This window comes from Apostichopus japonicus, chromosome 20 (genome assembly GCF_037975245.1).
Source record: "Apostichopus japonicus isolate 1M-3 chromosome 20, ASM3797524v1, whole genome shotgun sequence".
NCBI classification, from domain to species: domain Eukaryota; kingdom Metazoa; phylum Echinodermata; class Holothuroidea; order Aspidochirotida; family Stichopodidae; genus Apostichopus; species Apostichopus japonicus.
The window spans coordinates 12,889,344-12,908,600 of record NC_092580.1 but is presented as its reverse complement, the minus strand read 5'-3'; the positions used below and the strand labels follow the sequence as shown (position 1 = coordinate 12,908,600).

The following is a 19,257-nucleotide window of genomic DNA, read 5'->3' as shown; positions in this document are numbered from 1 at the left end:
TTTGTTACTAAGTGCCTGTTTAATTCGGATACTTGCAATATATGACTTATTAATGAACCTTACTAGACATTGCTATCAAACCTACATATGGAGTACTTCATAAAATACCAAAACTTCCTTTGATGTACATTGTTCACTATAATGGTCAAGCCAATAGTAAGGAATGAATTCAACACAATTTTGAGAACATTTCATCAGCCAAACAATTTTGAGAGCATGTATACTAGCTTAAACAAACTTAGCAAGCACATTCATGAAGAACTGGAAAATTGAAAAATTTCTGAAATAAACATTCTTGAAACAAGAAACTTGACAAGTGAAATAAGGGCCGACACTTAAGCTACAACATGTACACTTAGCAAAGATGAAAACTGGCTTTTCAGCCTTACACAAGTACCAACAACATATTGGTATATTCATGGTAAACCTGCAACAAGGACAGAGATACTTTATAATACTCTTAATATGTGTTTACCATGAGTTGTGTTCCTCACAACTTTCAATGTTTTCAAATTAAAAACCAAATTAAAGACAATTACTCAACAATGAGAGGTCGACTTAGCAAAATTGGAATTCGGTTTAATAATAATCAGTTTCAGTGAAACAGTTCTGCCAACCATAAAATCATGCCTTAGGCATCAAAAGAAGTCTATGATCTGATAAAGATATGCCGAGAGTTGGACCAATACTGTTAAGCCTAGCTTCAGGTCAAAATTATGCTAGTTGATCAAATTAATACATGTATATCAATTTAGTTGCCTACGCTAGGTAACATCAGCTTGCATGGAGAGTTTTCTCCATACCTGAACCATCACCAACATCAATTAGACCACAGAGCTAGGCCTAATTGCTTGAGAATTTCATTTTACAAAGTACTGTTGCTTGTATTAGAAGCCTAGGATAGGCTAGTTTGTCCTCATCTCTTCTGTATCTAGCCTCAGCTTTGGTAGGCTAGCCTAAGTTTCCCCATTTTCATTTGGTGGTAGGCCTAGCCTGGGGCCATTTGTTCCCTCCCTTAACAACGTTATATTCCTCCCACTAAAAAGTTGAGTAACTTACCTCCCCTACATCATAGGGGGGTCAAGTACATTTTCATGGGAAACTAACATTTTCAGGGGAGTTAACTAAGGTTTTTCATGGGAGGCATATTGGCTAGGCTATGTGGAAAGAATAGATGTTGTAAGTGGAATAAATATAGGAAAAGATTTAAGGTAGAAAGGTAACGTTAAGGGTGAAAAATAACATGGTTAAGGAAACCAAAAGTGAAAAGTGTTTGTGAATAGGCCGGTTTGTTTGCATAGGATTGTATGCGAACATGGGGTAATTTACATGCATGGAATTCATAGTGGTTATGGGTTGTTTGCTTGTATGGCATTCATTGTGGGAATGAAATAACATAGAAACTTTAGCCTATAGGTATGCCTTCCTTGGTTCCTCCCCTAAAATTGTTGTTTACCCATTTACCAGTTTCTTCAATTACTACAAGTGTCTCTTTGAAATATGTTCTTTTCTTTCACGAAACTCTCCTAAATCACAAGATACATTTATTACGTACAGTTGCTTCACTACCTAAATGAATTCTTTCCACAGCCAAGCTGTCTTTCTTTCCTCCCCTAAAAAAGGAAATTAATAATTAAATATCTAACAGGAGCTGCCTTTGCCTGTCATGATGGGAAAAAAAGCAAAGAGAGAGAGCTTTCATCCTAAGCTAATTTGTCCGGTTGCGAGTTAGTTTCTTGAGAATGTGTTACTGTCAGTGTTAGTGTTAAGTGCTAGATGGCATATAGCCTAGGCTATGGTAGGCTACTCTGGTAGGAATTTAAAGACATTTAATTAAGTTAGGACTACCCTAACTGTACTAGGCCTAGCCTTAACCAGAAAGTAATTAGGCCCAACCAGCTAGGTCTAGTATTTTGTCGGAAGATATAAAGTGACTTACTTTACTTACGTAAATTGTCTAATGAATATCATATTAGGCCTAGGTTAGCACTCCAACTTTCTATAGACGCCAGGGCCTACGTGAGCTAGCCTATCGTTAGGCCTAAGCGATACTATTATATGATAGGCTAGCCTAATTTCTCACGCTCGCTGACTCAAACAATGTGAAGTACTAACTTGCTCCACAAAACTAATGAACAACCTTCGCCATTCACATTCTTTGGCAGTTACTCCCCATACAGAATAGGCTACAAATTACAATTACGTATTAATCGTTAGCAAACGGCTGCCAGGAAGCGAACTGCTCGTGCAACCTTTCGTGAGCTTTATATACAGATCATAATTCGCGCTCCTTAGCTTAACCTTTGACCACGACCGTGTGCGTCTGACCGAAGATAAACTAACAATGACATGCTAGATGCATATCCATTTGAAATCATTACATTTACAACGAAATAATTCAAATGGTCTCATAACATAGGCCTAACGTCATTAAACATGTTGGTTAAGATAATTTATTGAGTTCGCTGCGAATCTCGTCACAAAAGTTGTTTTAAAATCAATATAGCATTACCCGAATGGTTGGTCTGGCATTAGTCCTAGGCGTGACAGTAGGCCTGTCATGGTCCACTCGGGGGGGGGGGGGGGGTGTAGGTCCGGCGTATCCATGGGACAGACATTCTAAAGATAATAATTTACACTTTTTGAGGGGGCCGCAATCTTGGGGCGAATCTTGACATAAAAATGTCTATCTAGCTACATGAACATTTCCAGATACAACAAATTTTGGCAAAAACTGCTGGAATTTTGTAATAAAATGTCACATTTGAGATTTTTAGAAAAATTGTCTGAATTTTTAACCCATTCCCCCAAAATAAATGAAGGTATTAAATGAAATTCACTTGAATCTGTGATCCATGTAGAGGTTTTGTTCTTAAAGTACAGTGTTACCTTTTGTGAAACTTCATCAGAGTTCTAGAGCATCTGTTCCTTATGCATGTCTTGAATTAGAGGTTTGGTAAAGTACAGGTTTGGTAAATTTTAATAAAATCAATAGTTATATCTACTTCAGTTGCTGTAACTTAGGTGCCCCCTCACCCCCAGGTGCGCCGTCACCACCCCCCTCCCCAGGATTAATCACTGGTGCTGTGATCGAGTGGATAAAGGCAATGTCATTTAAAGCAATATGAGTCTTGGAGGTTCTATGTAAGGTGGGTTTATCATCCAAGAGCAGTCTACGGTTTTCCCATCTGAAATGAATTTCTAAATTTTATATAAAATGTTGAATTGGAAGCCACCCGAGGTGTAAGTTGTGATCCATACGCCTGTGCGGGCTTCTCCCACATTTGTGTTCGGTTAAGCCAGTGCCTTATATGTGGTGAAAAAGTGTGTTGAACTTGCCTCTTGATTAGTCATTTCAAGTGAAAGTAGGGAAAATCCCAGTAGCTATTTCTCGAGCTTGTGGTTCTTCCTATAATTTGTTAATTTAGATGGCACCTACAACCATTAGGAACTATTCTCCAGGACAAAATCTGGTGCTTACTAAGGTATACATTTCTTGATGCAATAATAAACTTTTATTTTTTTGAAAATGATCCATTGCAAACATTTCATGTTTATCATTGAATTTTCTATTTCTTTATAAGAAATGTATTTAACTTGATACAAGGCATTTTCAAAGTGGCAATTTCACTAGGTTTTCCAAGTTCTGAATCCCTGGTAAAGGGTGTGGTGTTTCTAAACACTGCATCACACAGAGCTGCCAATTATATATGACTTTCCTTATAACTTATTGCAGTGACTCTCAATATTAGTTGGCAGGGGAGCGCCACAGACTCCAGTTACTGGTCGGGGCACGGGGGGTTTTACCCATTTTCTCTGATACATTTGATGGATTTTATTGCAATTCTCTATATTCCCTTTCAATAGCAGAATCTTGCATTACCCAATTGTAAATATTGATTGCTCTTTGGCGTTTATACTTTTACTGTCGTTATAATTTTAGCTGAACAGGGGATCCTCAGCATAGGGGAACCACATGGTTAATATAGCTTCATTTTGTGACAATCATACTTAGTTACTAACCAAAACACCATAAAGCTCATAAAAGACCCCAGACAGATCAGACTGCTCAGTGGCGGAGCGTCCATAAAGTCAGGGGCGGATGCCCCCCCCCCCCGCCCCCTGACGGACTCAAATGGACTGCTGGGGCCCTTTTCAGCTATTCACCAATTTTCACTTATTCGCGATTATTTACTTTTTTATTGCGCTCTCATCTACCACTGGCTCCCAATCATTCTTCCACGTCAATCCGTCTAGTATCCCCCCCTCCCCAACCTCTCTGAGTACCCTTCCATCCCAATGTAGGAAACTTCATCGTTACACGCAGCACGCAACGATCTTTGTTCTACTTAATTGATCGTTACTGAGTCTTTCAACTTAAAAGCATATTTTTTTCCAAATAGATTAGTGAAAGTTACACAGTTTTAAGTAATAAATGAGGAGCGTCTCTTTGTTAAAGCATTGTATTATCGGCCTAATCTTCCGATAAGCGTAAATTAGGGTTGAAAGAAATCGGTGAGAGCAGACAGTACTGATACTAACTTACATATATATATTTTCAAATTTCTTATTGAACGAATTATCAGACCCCCTGGTTACATCGTCATTTATCCCTCCCCATCCTGTCCTACCCTTCTTCACCTCACACACATTCCTCTCCTAGGGTTAAAAGAAATCAGCGAGAGCAGGCAGTAATGATATTTACTTACACTAATGAATTTTTTCAAATCTCATTTAGGACAAATTATTAGGTCCCCCTGGTAACATCATTTACCCCCCCCCCATCCTCCCCTACCCTTCCTCATAATCACCGCTTCTCTTACACCTTATGTATGAGATATCCTCGTAAAGCGTGATGATGATCTATAGGTCCCTCATTTACCTAATGCATGGGAGGAACTCGAAACTTTCTTCCTTATCCGCATATTCTAAGCTTTCTCCACTGAAGAAAAGAGTTACAGTACCTATTACCCAGATGGTATGATAATAATTAAAAACAGCCTCCCTCCTCATAAAACGTGATGATATATGTCCCTCATTAATCTAAAGCATGGATGAACTCTCAACTTTAAGCATATTCCAAAGTTTTTCCACAAAAGAGCTACAGAACTTACTACACACAAATTATGTAAATGTCACTAGACGGCATCCGTAGGGACATCGTTTTTTGGCCCACATTTGAGTTTCCATCATATCTTTAATCTGCTTTTCATGCATTTCTTTTAATGTGATTGTTATAATGACCACATCTAAGGACCTTTGAGTCGTATTTCTGTATCCAGTGGAATTGTCTCGCTGAGATATAAAAGGATGAATTTTCCGTACGTTTTCACGGTAGGCCCCTCTGTTCAAGGTCAATGCACGACTATAACATTAGGTCCACTAAGTGCAGATATTGGTCTCCATTTGCCACTATTGCAGTAAACCCAACCGAGCAACGTATCTACGGTGTCTCTTAAAAGACATTATTATTAACAAATTCGAAAAGAATTTTTAGTCTCTTTGGTGTCATTTTTAAAGTATTTCTGATAACATTACGTACAGAATTCTTTTCTATGAAAAAGGTACATATGAGAAACATGACAATGACCGTGATAAAATCGGAGCGTCCATACAGTCAGGGCGGATGCCCCCCCCCCCCTAACGGACTCGATGGACTGCTGGCGCCCTTTTCAGCTATTTACCACTTTTTACTTATTCGCGATTATTGACTTTTTATGGCGCTCTCATCTACCTATTGACATTTGTCACATTTTGTTGGCGATGACACCTATTTGTTCTTCGTTTATCTGCAAATTAGCAAGGCCCGGAAAGGGTCATTGCCGGCAATATAGGGAGTATCTTTACTCAAAAAATGTCTGTACGCTCTGCGCCAACCTGTGGTGGCGCTCCGCTTAGATAAAGTCGAAAGCGCCCATACAGACCATTCTCGCCCCCTCTGACCAATACCCCTAGCTCCGCCACTGAGATTGCTTATATGTTATTATTATTATCATTATTGTTGTAACGACTTCCCCAATAATTCTAACCAATATGGAAGGGTAATAACACGGAAAATGATTTTATGTTATTGGCAGGTGATGTTTTAACTGATGGATGCCTATATGATATGCACATTAACATGTGGAACTTACGCTGAGCGAGTGAAAATTTTTGGTTATATTTTTCAGGCAAGTCGTTACAGCCCCCCCCCCCCCCCCCCCAAATCAAATGAGGCTCCTAAGCCTATGGCAACGATGTAACAAGTATCCTTCATCTCAGTGCTGCAGGATTTGAGTCTAGACTGGGACTTGAGAACAGACTCTGCACTAAATTGGACTTGTCTCGAATTAGGGGTCTCCTGGGCTCGGACTTGCCAGGGACTGGACTATAGAGTCCTTTCATTCTGAGGCCCTAACCCTGCAATTATGCATGTAGGCTACCACTGAATGTTATAAACTGTCATTTCCTTCTTGGGCCCAAAATTATGCAATGTAGATTACTTCTGAATACAATAGTGTCCTTTCATGGCCCCCAACCCTGTGATATGATGCATGTGTATACTATAGGCTACCACTGAATGCTATAGTATCGTCTCATTCTTGGTCCACCCCCTTCTGCACTGATGCATGTAGTCTACCAATGAACACTATATTGTCCTTCCATTTTTAGGCCCCTATCCTGCAATGATGAATGCTATAGTGGCCTTTCTTTTATGGTCCACAGCCAACAATGACACATTAAAGCTACCTTTGAATCCTATAGTGTCTTTCCATTCTTGGTACCCCATACTGCAATGATGCATGTATGTATCACTGAATGCAATAGTGGCCTTTGATGTTTGGCCCCCACCCTGCAATGATGCATGTATGTAGGCTATAACTGACTACTACAGTGTCCTTTCATGCTTGGCCCCCACCCTGCAATGATACAGGTTTGTATCATTGAATGTCCTTTCATTTAAGTTGGTCCTTACCCTGCATGTAAGCTGCAACTGAATCTTATGGTGCCGTTCCATTTTTGGTCCCCCATCCCGCAAAGTGGACTCAGTCATTCATAATTTTTCCTCCACCCCACTCTCCCTCCCATCTCTTCCCCGACTCTCTCCCTTCCCCCACCCGACTCTCCCTCCCTTCCCCCACCCCACTCTCCCTACCTTCCCTCCACCCCACTCTCCCTCCCCTCCACCCCACTCTCCCTTCCCCAACTCTACCTCCCTTCCCCCGCCATTCTGATAACCAGCCAGTCAATAATAATTCAATAGACAATAATTTATTGTTTCACATATCATGTATTTATTAAATAGAACTATTTCTAAAATATAAATTGATTTAATAGAGGTTAAAAGTGGGCAAACATTCAAGGTGAAATAACAAGGCAAAAGTGAGAAATACAAAGAATGAAAGTGAGCGAGAGCTGTTGTGGCTCTGTGAAAATAGGGTGGTGAACATTCTATGACAGGGTTAGTATAGTATCTACCATTACATGGTACTACATATTGTTAACTTGATATTAAATTATTGTTTACATACACATTCAGATTTGTTTATCCACAATACAAGTTCCTCTGATGTTTTTCAAGTCAGTACTATTAAAAAATTACATCTTTCTTACTAGAATTATTAATTTTAGCTGTGTTTTTTGGCCATGAAAAAGATAATGCAGCACAGTTGCAGCTTGACAATCTTTACACACAGAATGAACTTATCAAAACAAGTGAACAAGTGTAACATCACATTAAATCAAGGTGCTCAAAACTGTAATACCTAAAAATAACTTGAATGCTAAACTTCATTGCTAATCTAGGCAGAAAATATCCTCTATCTATTATTATTACCAAATAACAATAAAGGTGAAGGCATAGTGAGTCAAGGTTGTTTTAATAGGACGGTTTCATTAATAATGTGAAAGACTGCATTGGTCTTCAATCTAAACTACCCTGATTTGAGTTCTAGAATATATAAAACGACTAATCAAATTCTAGCTTATAAACAAACTTATGAAATATAAATTAAATGCCATTGATTGTAAGAAATTAGTTTAAATACATATCTATATATATACTACAAATATACTACTGCAATTATTATTAATGATAGCCTTAAATTATGATAAAAATCAGCAGTTTTTGATTTTGACTTCCAACTTGATCAAACTGGGGGTGTGCTGTACACAACTAACCTGTACACAACTTCTCAGTTTTGATAATGACTACCATCCATTTTTAGTAACAGCAATTATAAACATAAAATTCAAATCAATTTGATATTCATTGCAGCTGGACAATAAAAGAAAACTATTGCATTCAATTTCAAACCATTCCACAAAAACCATGATGCTCGAGATGAGTTGTAAATCAAGTATTGCATATTAAATTCAAGAGAAAACAAAATGGCCGCCTCACGTGTGTTGCAGCTTATATCAAATTGTACGAAAATATTGAGATAGTAAAATACATTAAAAAATATCAAAAATCAGTCCTAAACTTAATACAGAATCCTAAACTTTCTTCAAACTTGTACCAGTGTTCTCATCTCATGCAAAGCATTAAAAAAACACAAACTCACAACAGCACAAATATACCTCCTAGGCAAAACAATGTGTGAATAGAATTTAATAATTGTCATAAATATATCTACTCGGCATGATTTGAACACAAACTTGATGAACACAGTTGGTTGAAGAAAAAACATCAACAACAATATATAGTGATATATGGTGCTGTGTAGACAACGTTAATTAAATTTGCAGTCATTAGCAGTTATTAGCAGTTAATCCATAGATCTGTTAGACTTCAATTAAGCCATCATGGTTGTGACTTGATCATATCATAAAAAAACAAATAAATTCAATAAATATGACTTACACTACATCTTTCTGAAATATGGATGCTCATTCTCAGACTAGGCCTAGGCTTAAATTTCTAGGCTAAACAAGGCCTAGGCTAAACTAGGCCTAGGCTAAACTTTCTAGGCTAAACAAGGCCTAGGCTAAACTCGGCCTATAGGCTAAACTAGGCCTAGGCTAACATTGAGTGTGGTATGAGCTTAGTCATTCAACTGGCAGAGACTGGCCACACCTCGATTTATCCAATGATTTTGGGGTTTGTCTGACCGCAGCTCTATTGACAGGACAAAGTTGGTGGAGTGTCCAGTAGTAGAAAGAGTGCCTCGTCTCGCACTGGTCTTATAAACTGAAAATGAACAAATTGTGTGACTTGTCAACGGATGAAACCAAAGACTTTCATTATTAAAAAAAACTTGAAAAATATCCATGACATACTTTCCAACTAATGTGTTTTTACCCACAATTAGTAAAAGAGAGATCCTTTATATATAAGAAGAGTAATATAACTTACGCTGGCGAGTAGCTGAATTTCAGAGAAGATGATATTTTACGGGTTAATCTTGAGGTTATAATGATTAAACTTAATGAACTCTAGTGACCATTTGAGAGGATCTTACCTGGGCAGGAATATGTTGATGATTCTACCAATGCTGATTTTTCTGTTGGCTTAATCCAGATCTAAACAGAAAGGAAAAACAGATATTTTGGTTTTTAGTACTATTTTTTGCTTCCTTTTTTTGGGGGCTTTCTTTATGACCATCTGTTGACGTCAAACATTATACCATCATTTCAGAGTTATGTAGTCTACTTTAAGCATAGCAATCAGTGCTGTTCTTACTGATATCCTCCTTAAGACGGATGGAAAACATTGCACAGAGCGTTACAATTGAATGAAGCTGGTGAAAAGGTTTTGAAAGTAGGTTACAATCAGCTCCTGGTCGAGGATCAAGAATTCACCACCTATTGGTGATACTAACAGTGATCACGGTGTTCCACATCAGAGACTCCCCCCTCCCCCCCCCCATATGCTGTCCAAATTCAACCTAGGCTCATGGGTGATATGGAATATCATTTTGGTGATGTATTAGTGTTTTGGATACTGAGACTGTTTTGGATAAAGGCTCAGCTGAAGAGGAAGACTGTTTTTGTGATGTTTTATAATAATAATCAGTTTTTGTTATTCTTACCACTGGGAGCGTGTCGTAAAGCAGTTTGGGCATGGACTCTACCAAAAAATGGCGGCTCCGATCCCAACGGGCTCCCTCCAGGAATAACCCTCTAACGTAAACACCATCACTCTGTAAGGAGGAAAGGAGAAAAATAAAAAGATTAACTGTGACATTATACAACATGTTTGGTTTTGCTTTGAGTGATTCATTCAAAAGTTTGTTTTAACTTGTATACAATATTTTGACTCTTACTACCCAAAACATTTTGTGCTCATCCCAGATCTCTGCAGAGGTTAAATGAAACTTACCTAAAATCACACCTAATATCACTGACCTAAAATAGAAACTCCCGAATATGAGCCAAGTTATGGACCTTCCTATTGAATATTCAATCAGCGTTCTACGCAGTACAGTTTAATCCTTCTTGATGTCTCAGGGTTTGATCCTTACTGAAAGGATCAAAACCGCAGGGAAAATATGTCTAAAATTACAATTATATATTTTTTCCATGAATCTTCATCATAGACTGACAAAATGTGGCCTATTATATCACAGAGTTGGTTTTTATCCAACCATACAATTAACAACAAATTTACTGAAAGAACCTGCGAAACTTTGGGGGAGTTTGTACATACGGTGCTACCTTGTGATATCTAGGATATTTCAACGCAACATGTGAACAAATGCTCAAGCAGAATTTACCGATCTCTTGGTTCCCAGAGTTTGCAAATATTTTCTGTTTTCTGTCATGGGAGTTGTTAGAAGTGTTGGTAAAGAGTTTTGGCCCGCAGACTGGGTACAGATTTGAACCAGATATTTAACACACTGAAATACAGTAATCTCTCATAATACATTATTTATTTTTATATATTTTTTTAATATTTTTTTTACTACGTTTAGGGTTCTATTTATTATCATTTAGTATTAGTTGTTTATTACTATCTGTTTTAGGCTTTTACAATAATTGTCTTACTGTACTATAGTTTTCTCATACTTATTTATATTTAAGCATTGACTATGATTTAATCTATTTTACTATTTACATACTTCTGATTTTTTTTAGGACTATATGCATTTTGGGGTTTTTTTTTATATATTTTTTTAATATCGTTTAGTACGGGTGTTTTTTTGTATTGTTGCTTTTGGCTTTTACATTTTTTGACTTATTGGTTCTATATATTTAATATTTTGGTTTTTTGTTACTATTTGTTTTTAGGTTTTACATTTGTAAAGCGCTTTGAGCAGTTTTGCTGATTATGCGCTATATAAATATTACTTATTATTACATTACAGGGTAGTAGTCTTTCTTACCGGCTTAGTTGGTATATCTGTCTCCTGGTTCATGACCTCAAAGGCCAGGCTGAGCCGATCTATCGGAATCTTGTATTTACGAGCAAAGTTCTGCATGGTGCCGGTGAGGAACGACTGGGTAAAGTAAAACCCGGAAATCCAGAAGACCACAGGGATACTCTGTTGAATCCAATCCTGATGAATTTCAAAAATGATCCCACGCAGGATTTTCGAAAAAGAAATAAATGTCATGACTTTTTGCGCCAAAAGATTGAAAACACAAACACATTTAGACTTACAAAATTATCGGCCAAAGTTTTTCAATTTGGATGCTGGTTATGGATTCTCAGAGCTCTTGAAGTTAAAAAGTGGCATTGTATGGAATTTTAAGCCTCTAGATATTAAAATGATATGGAAAGTCTGTCACAAAATCGGTCTATCATATAAAATCAAAGATTAAAAAACCCCCATAGATATGACCAAAAAACCACCATGTTTATCTTTACCTTGAAGAATTGAAGCCTGGCTAAGAGATCTGTGATGTAGCTTCCAAGGGGCTTCAGGGAAGGGTAGGACTTGGACGCCCAAAGATTTGGTACCTTCAATGGAAATGGAACAAAAGTCAATTAAGTTCATTAAATTATTAATATTATTTTAAAGTTAATTCCAAATTAAGATTTGAATCATGTTTAACAGTGATTCATTGATGAGGGAACCCATAACAACAGTAAGAAATCTAGGGGATTATTTTTTGGGAAAGACAAATATATGATAAATAAAAATATGTGAACCGATCAATAGACTACAATGTGGACGATATCCAAACAGAAGGATGACTGTTTATTGCAGAGAAACAATGTTACTGCAGATGCACTCAATTGATTACTCCCCACTATTTCTTATGAGAGGAAGGAAAAGGACCAAGCCACTCCCTCCCCTCACACCCACCCCCACCCCTTATAGCCAAAAATTGTTCCACAAAGAAATGAATGGTTATAGTCGCTATAAGTGTTGGCTGTACAATACTTAAAAAGAGATATACTAGCCTCACCTTGCCCACCAGCATGCTGTCCAAGACGTCTTCCAGCTCGGACGACATCACCACCAGACCTTTCAAGGCTTTACGGATGTCCTGTAAACTGGACCTCACGACATCGAGTAGGCGGTTGAATCTCATCAGCTCCTGAAGAAGGACTGTGTTCATGGATTCCTCGTACAGCACAGGATACTTGGCCTAGACATGAAAAAGAGAAAAAGAAAGAAAAAATTTTATTAGCAAAACTCCTTTGTGGATATAAAAAAATATCAATGAAATTTGGACTGTATTTGCACTGAATAGGATGATGTTGTATCAAAGTAGAATCAGTGCAGACTGCATTAGAATCTCACTATTTATTTATTGAAATAATAATAGTCCAATAAGCGTCAAAAGACTCATCAATGAAATGTGGCTGTCTTTCTCTGAATCTCCTGCAAACTTTCTGAGAGATGATTCTCTTGTAGTTTACAAATCATAAATCTATTTAGTTTCCTAACTTTATCAAACCCATTAGAATATTAAAATGGACTCCATTTCTGAAGAAAACAGAATTCACCTGAATTTCGTCCAGCTGGAAATTTGGAGGTAGCTTTGACAGAATATCCGAAGCCAAATCCTCAATGACTTGTTGAGATGAATGACCAGATGCACCAGATGACTGTAGGTCAAAATATAAAATTCAGCTGAGACACAACATATATTTAAAAAAAAACATGGGGGTGGGGGTGGGGAGAGAAGGGGTGGTACAACGGGAGCAGAGGTTTCAATTAAAACAGACATAATGAGGTAAACATTAAGTCACATCTCATGTTAATAATGTGTAATTTATACTTAATTCTAATTGGAGTATTAAGCACATATAACTGTTTCAAACTGTTTCTTAAAAAAAAAATTATCATGATATTGCAGTTGTAACATACAATTTTTGTGCTAGCTAGATGATTCAGTTTCTTAGGCAAAATGGCTAAAATTGGGAAAGAAAAATTGGCAAGTTGAAGATTTGTCATACAAGATTTAATTACTTGGTCTACAAACTTTAATAAACTCTACCAGTTCTTACTGAATATAAAACACCTTTGAACAGGTTACTCTGGGCTTGAAAAATGGGGGGGGGGGAGATTGTAAGACAGATGCACGCTCTGCCTTTTAAAAGTGCCGTTATCTATGTAGCATAAAGACAGTTGTGAAGAAGCGACTTACCTCGGTTGCAGTCTTAAAGAGCAGGATACATAGTTGAGGTGTGACAGCGGTTGAAGCGTGCAACAGTAAAATTGGTTCAGAAAAGAGAAAGAGTATGTGACATGCAAGAAAGAGAAAATTGTATAACATTTTAGGAATAGTGTATAAAATAGTATATAATAATAACTATAAAATTAATAACTGAATGAGATTAAATATGTCATGATAAAGTCGATCGTGGGATGTGAATGTCGCAAGAACAATAATTATCCCAATGACAGAAGAATATATATAAAAGGAGACGATGAAAGGAAGAAAAAAAGGGTGTGAATCTGAAAGATAATATAATATGACAATCCTAAAGTCCATCAGTGCTGGAATTTGAAATGATCATAAAAACTGCTAAACTTTATTGTTATTATTATTATTATAACATTGACTTCTAGCATTATTTCTAGCATATTCAGTGGTAATATCATTGACCTTTAATCTGGTCACTACTTGCTTACATTAATTGGAACCACATTCTACCGTGGAGGAGGATAATATCTGATACAAAGGTTGAAAACTGACCGAGCATGGTTGAAGGTACCGTTAAAGGTTAACAGTTATAAGAGTCGAATAAGGCTACCGAGCATAATGACTGAACAGAAAATCTTGTTTGACTTTTGTTGGAATGCTGTTTAAAGCAACGAAACAAATTTAGTATGGTAAGTATTATTACTATCAGCAATAATTATATGTAACAAATAATTCAATGCTGGATGCTTGGATAAATTAAAACAACATGTAAGTTGGACAAATGAAAATGAAAAACTTTATCCGATCTATGTCACATTATGGCAAATTCTGGCCAAAAAAGGCACTTTATTCTCACCTAACGGGTAATTCACAAAACTAACTTTTTGTCGTTGAAAATATTCAGAGGAAAAATTTTTTTTTTCTGTATGAACACAATAAAGTTAACGTGATACTCTAAAAGTTACCAACAATCTTTCTAAACAAAATCTCTAATTCAGTTTTTTGGTTATTATTTAAAAAATATTAATGGGAAGTGAAAAGGAACTGAAATTCTAAGTTGAGTGCAGGCCCAGGCTGGCTTTTGTGTAAAGATATTGAATGTGAAGATTACAATTCACTACGATCATGCTGTAATGACATCTACTCTGAGAAACATGTATAAAACTGAGACACCGGGTGTACAGGCAAAGGTTTATTTGAAATAGATAATAATATATAATGGAACAAGATACAGGGATGGTGTTTCCCCACTAACAATCTAACATGGTTTTTGCAATTTACTAGATAGTATATTCTTCATAACAAACCTGTCTGGGGAGAGTTAGTAGAATTCCATCAAACAACAGCTGTGTCTCTTTCTGATCTTTGCTGATGTCTGCATTCTCATGAAGACCAAAGACCTGTAAGAGAGAGAAATATTCATGACATGATGATGTGTTAGTTAACACACCACTGTAGTATCTTTGTAAATGGTTTAGTATCCATGGCCAGTAGTGAAAGTTCATGGCAAGTTCACTATCTGACACATTCCAGTATGGTCAGTAATCTGACTCATCAGACTGCCTTGCTCTTACGTGTGTGTGTACTCTTATTCTTTTGTTCCTAATATGCTCTCCTCCAATACATTCAATATATTACCTGCTAATCTACCTATTGGAGTTCTCTCATCATTTGTGTTATACCCATGCTCTTACATACTTAAGATATTACCAAGATATTAAAACCACTAACACCATAATCACCATCTTCATTACCACCTCGATCACAATCGCTACCACGATCCCAACCATCACCAGTCAAATTGTGCATTACTGCCCACACCACTATCATCATTTGCATCACCACAATCACTCCCACCACCACCACCACCATCATCCTTAACATAGGATTGTTCATGGTCCCAACAGTATACATACATATGATAGAGGATCAATATGTGTATGATTTTTAGATTTGACTTTCTTACCTCTGGATGAGGGATCAGGGGAAATCCTTTGATGTAATCCAGGTAACTCTGATGAGGACCCATCCCAGGACAGACGTAGTCTCCACTCTCCGAGAAGCTGTACGCTTCCTTCTGAACGATGCTTTCATTGTAAAAGTTACCCAGGAGGCTCATCAGGAGTCTTCTGTCCCTTTCGTCTGTCACCCTCCCTCCGTAGTTACATTCTCCGACCAGGTAGGATATAGCCTCTAATGGTACTGTATCATACTGGTTTAGAAATAGCTGTAGAGTAATAACAGTAAAGTGCTTGGTTAAACTAAACATCCTCCCTCCGTAGTTACATTCTCCGACCAGGTAGCATATAGCCTCTAATGGTACTGCATCATACTGGTTTAGAAATAGCTGTAGAGTAATAACAGTAAAGTGCTTGGTTAAACTAAACATCCTCCCTCCGTAGTTACATTCTCCGACCAGGTAGGATATAGCCTCTAATGGTACTGTATCATACTGGTTTAGAAATAGCTGTAGAGTAATAACAGTTAAGTGCTTGGTTAAACTAAACATCCTCCTTCCGTAGTTACATTCTCCGACCAGGTAGGATATAGCCTCTAATGGTACTGTATCATACTGGTTTAGAAATAGCTGTAGAGTAATAACAGTAAAGTGCTTGGTTAAACTAAACATCCTCCCTCCGTAGTTACATTCTCCGACCAGGTAGGATATAGCCTCTAATGGTACTGTATCATACTGGTTTAGAAATAGCTGTAGAGTAATAACAGTAAAGTTGCAGAGTAATCAATTCACAATACAGATTTACATTCAATAACCCTGCCCCATTCATGGATTTTTTTCTTCTACTAAGGTAAGCCACATATCTGTGGAATGGCCATTAGCCAAGTTAGTTAGCTCTTAAATGCAAGACAAATAGTAGGAAAGGTTGTGTTAAACTGAGCTCACATCTTTACTAATCCTTTATATAAACCATGGAGTCTCCGTATGGGTGCTTATTAGTCCAGCTCAACAGTGGAAGAAGTATGCAGTAAGCTTGTAGGTTTGAAATGAGACAGCTTGTTATAGTGAAATGCTTCAGTAGCATCAAACCCATGCCTGCAGCATAGCTGAAGCAATTTACTGCTGCAGAACAGCAGTGTCTTTTGTGTGCATATAGCCTCTAATGGCCCTATATATCGTATTAGGATATAAACTAGGTGTTGGGTAATCCAAGTCAAGGTGAAACTTAAGTACTGTGATCATTGAAGTCATTGACAAGAAAACAAAAACAATTTTCTTTCTTTCTTTAATTGCGGAGGAATGAATTTATTTTGATCTTACCATCTGCTGGCGAACACTGATCCTCAAATCTGATTCGTTGAACTCGTAGGGCGTGTTCCATCCGAGGGGACCAAACTGACGACGTTCTTGGACGAGAGCGTGAAAGAAGCAGAGGCTGAAGAGGAGTTTCTTCCATTGCTGAGGAAAAAACAAAATATGTCTTAAGTAAACCACTAAACTAGAAATAAAGATATCACAAATTTTCACTTATAGAGTTATCCTCTCCCCTGATATACCTCAATTACGTATAACAGAGATTGTTTATACTTGTGAGCGGTTTGTGAGAATAAACGCAATATACAAAACTACTGACTGAGTGAGCCCTTATGCCCCCCCCCCCCCTTACCCACTATTCTCATTATAATAGTTGTATGGTAATAGATATATTATTAGTTGACCAGGCATCATGGAATGGGGTTCACTTGACATAACACCATCAAGATTACATGGTTATAATCTCAATGTAAGGGATTCTCAATATCAATATTCTCAATAATCTCAATGTAAGAGAGGTGGACCAAGTTGTTTATCAAGTGGATCAAGAGATTGCGGATCAAGTTTTCAACCAAAAAAAAATAGCAGTAACAGTCAGTCATAATTTACAAATTGGTTAACCTACCTCTGGTTTGTTACACCCCTCAAAGAAGGTCTCATCCGATATAGGGTCGCTCATATAGGACCGGAGGAGGTTGGCCCTCAGTCCCTTAGGCGGTTCGTTTGTCATCTTTACCCCATTCTGAAGGATAGACACAGGGAAGGCAGGAGTCGGATAGCTGGTCAGCCACAGTCTGAAAGATGGTTTGGTTTTCTCCGTATCTGGCAGGACTTCCTCGCAGATCTTCTCGAGAACCGGTAGCCACGAAATAGCTAAATGACAGTTTTGAAGAACCACCCATGTCCCTTCTTGAGTTGCCTGTGAATAACAGGAATAACTGACTGAGTTATGGGGACAAATTCAGTTTCTGGTATTTAAACAGATTAATGCCTAAAAAAAACTAAAAAGTTCAAATTTAATAGCTAGGGGCTTACAAGAAATATACTATATAAATTATAGCATATAAAAGTTTGATCAATCAATATTATTAAAACGTGATGATCCATATCCCGATAATCACTGCATTTGATACAGACTCCTATCGTGTGCCCCTTTATGTCAAATATGTATATATGTATGTCAAAGTGTATATATATATAATTTCAATGGTCTGACTTCCTATTAGAAACTGATATCGATGTTGCTGCAGCCTAGGAAGTGGGCTTGTAAAGTTAACGCTCCCCCTTCCCCCGTTTGTGGCCATGACAAATTGACAGTGATGGGTACCTACATTGATGTCAAAGGGGATGGCCAAAATCTAAATCAACAAATTTGCCATATGCCTTGCAAAATCAGAATGGTTTAAGGACAGTTACCTCCATTTGCCTTTCTTTGATCAACTTGGAAGTTGCTAGAAGGGCCAAATCAAAGTCATGAAAGTTGTGCACTGTATTTATTACAAGTATATTTGGAGTTGCCTTAAATAACCTTGACATTTTTTTATCAAAACTTTGCACAAATCCACCTGTTTGAAAACCAAGATAGAAAAAGAAGAGGGGCATGTCTTTGTAATTCTGGACTCTCTGTATTAACCCTGTATCCATGCCACCCATGACATTGTTTAAGTGGATCTGATATACGTTGGCGGCACAACCATCCATCATTTAAACGTAGTGATACAATATACAGTCTAAGCAAGAAGTGAGAAATTCAAACCTTTTCGATCATAGCTGCAGCAATCGGTCCCTGACCTTGGCCTAGAGAGATGGTCTGCATGGAAGACCCTCCCATTCCTGTCAATAAAAAAAATATAAAAATGGTGGGAAATATGGAATAGTTATTCACGATAAGCACCAATATTGGAAAGTATACTATTGGGATACAATCAATAAATTCCAATAGTTCAAGATAAATTGTAAGAAGATGCTTACATTTATTTTCCCACTATGAAATTGTTTTGTTTTTGATGTATATTATATTTTTTTTGTTATCTGGAACTAAAACTTACTCTCTTGAAGCATCATGATTATCTTCATGTCACTTTCATCGGTTTGCCTTGAAAAGTAATTTGCTTTGATAAAATCTTTTCACCGCCACCCCCCCTCCCACCCCACAGAAACAAAAAAACACGGAATACACACCTTTCTCTTCAGCAAATCTCATTAGGAGTGCCATAGGGTCAACTCCTGGTGAGAGGATAAATATGAGAGGTGCCGCATGGGTGCAGTCTTGGTAGCTCCTCGCAATGTCAAAGGTCGGTGGTTCGATGTAGGCCTGTCCTAATCGTTGTACGATGAAGTTTTGTACCGCAGGAATAATCTAGGTGGATTAAAAGACAAATGAAAATATGATTTAAATATAAATATCAATATATAAAATATAAATGTATAAAATATAAATGCATTACAAATGCCAATCACTG

At 37.4% G+C, this 19,257-nt stretch overlaps 1 protein-coding gene across 10 annotated transcripts in view; it reads right to left on the bottom strand.

The window, feature by feature from the left end:
- Positions 1-7,250: 7,250 nt before the first annotated feature.
- Positions 7,251-19,257, bottom strand: part of LOC139960795 (dynein axonemal heavy chain 3-like) — an 83,660-nt gene continuing 71,653 nt past the window's right edge. For 6 of the 10 annotated variants that reach the window (XM_071959346.1, XM_071959351.1, XM_071959354.1 and 3 more), the window contains 14 exons: positions 18,977-19,154; positions 18,552-18,628; positions 17,421-17,714; positions 16,802-16,939; positions 15,491-15,751; positions 14,832-14,924; positions 13,525-13,536; positions 12,881-12,982; positions 12,337-12,519; positions 11,792-11,884; positions 11,307-11,480; positions 10,014-10,124; positions 9,444-9,504; positions 7,251-9,172 (listed from right to left, as the gene is read on the bottom strand). In XM_071959346.1, the coding sequence (XP_071815447.1) occupies positions 9,027-9,172; positions 9,444-9,504; positions 10,014-10,124; positions 11,307-11,480; positions 11,792-11,884; positions 12,337-12,519; positions 12,881-12,982; positions 13,525-13,536; positions 14,832-14,924; positions 15,491-15,751; positions 16,802-16,939; positions 17,421-17,714; positions 18,552-18,628; positions 18,977-19,154 (1,923 nt within the window). In that variant the 3' untranslated portion in view covers positions 7,251-9,026. The remainder of the gene's footprint in view (positions 9,173-9,443; positions 9,505-10,013; positions 10,125-11,306; positions 11,481-11,791; positions 11,885-12,336; positions 12,520-12,880; positions 12,983-13,524; positions 13,537-14,831; positions 14,925-15,490; positions 15,752-16,801; positions 16,940-17,420; positions 17,715-18,551; positions 18,629-18,976; positions 19,155-19,257) is intronic. The other 4 variants (XM_071959353.1, XM_071959356.1, XM_071959348.1 and 1 more) reach the window with 1 other exon arrangement.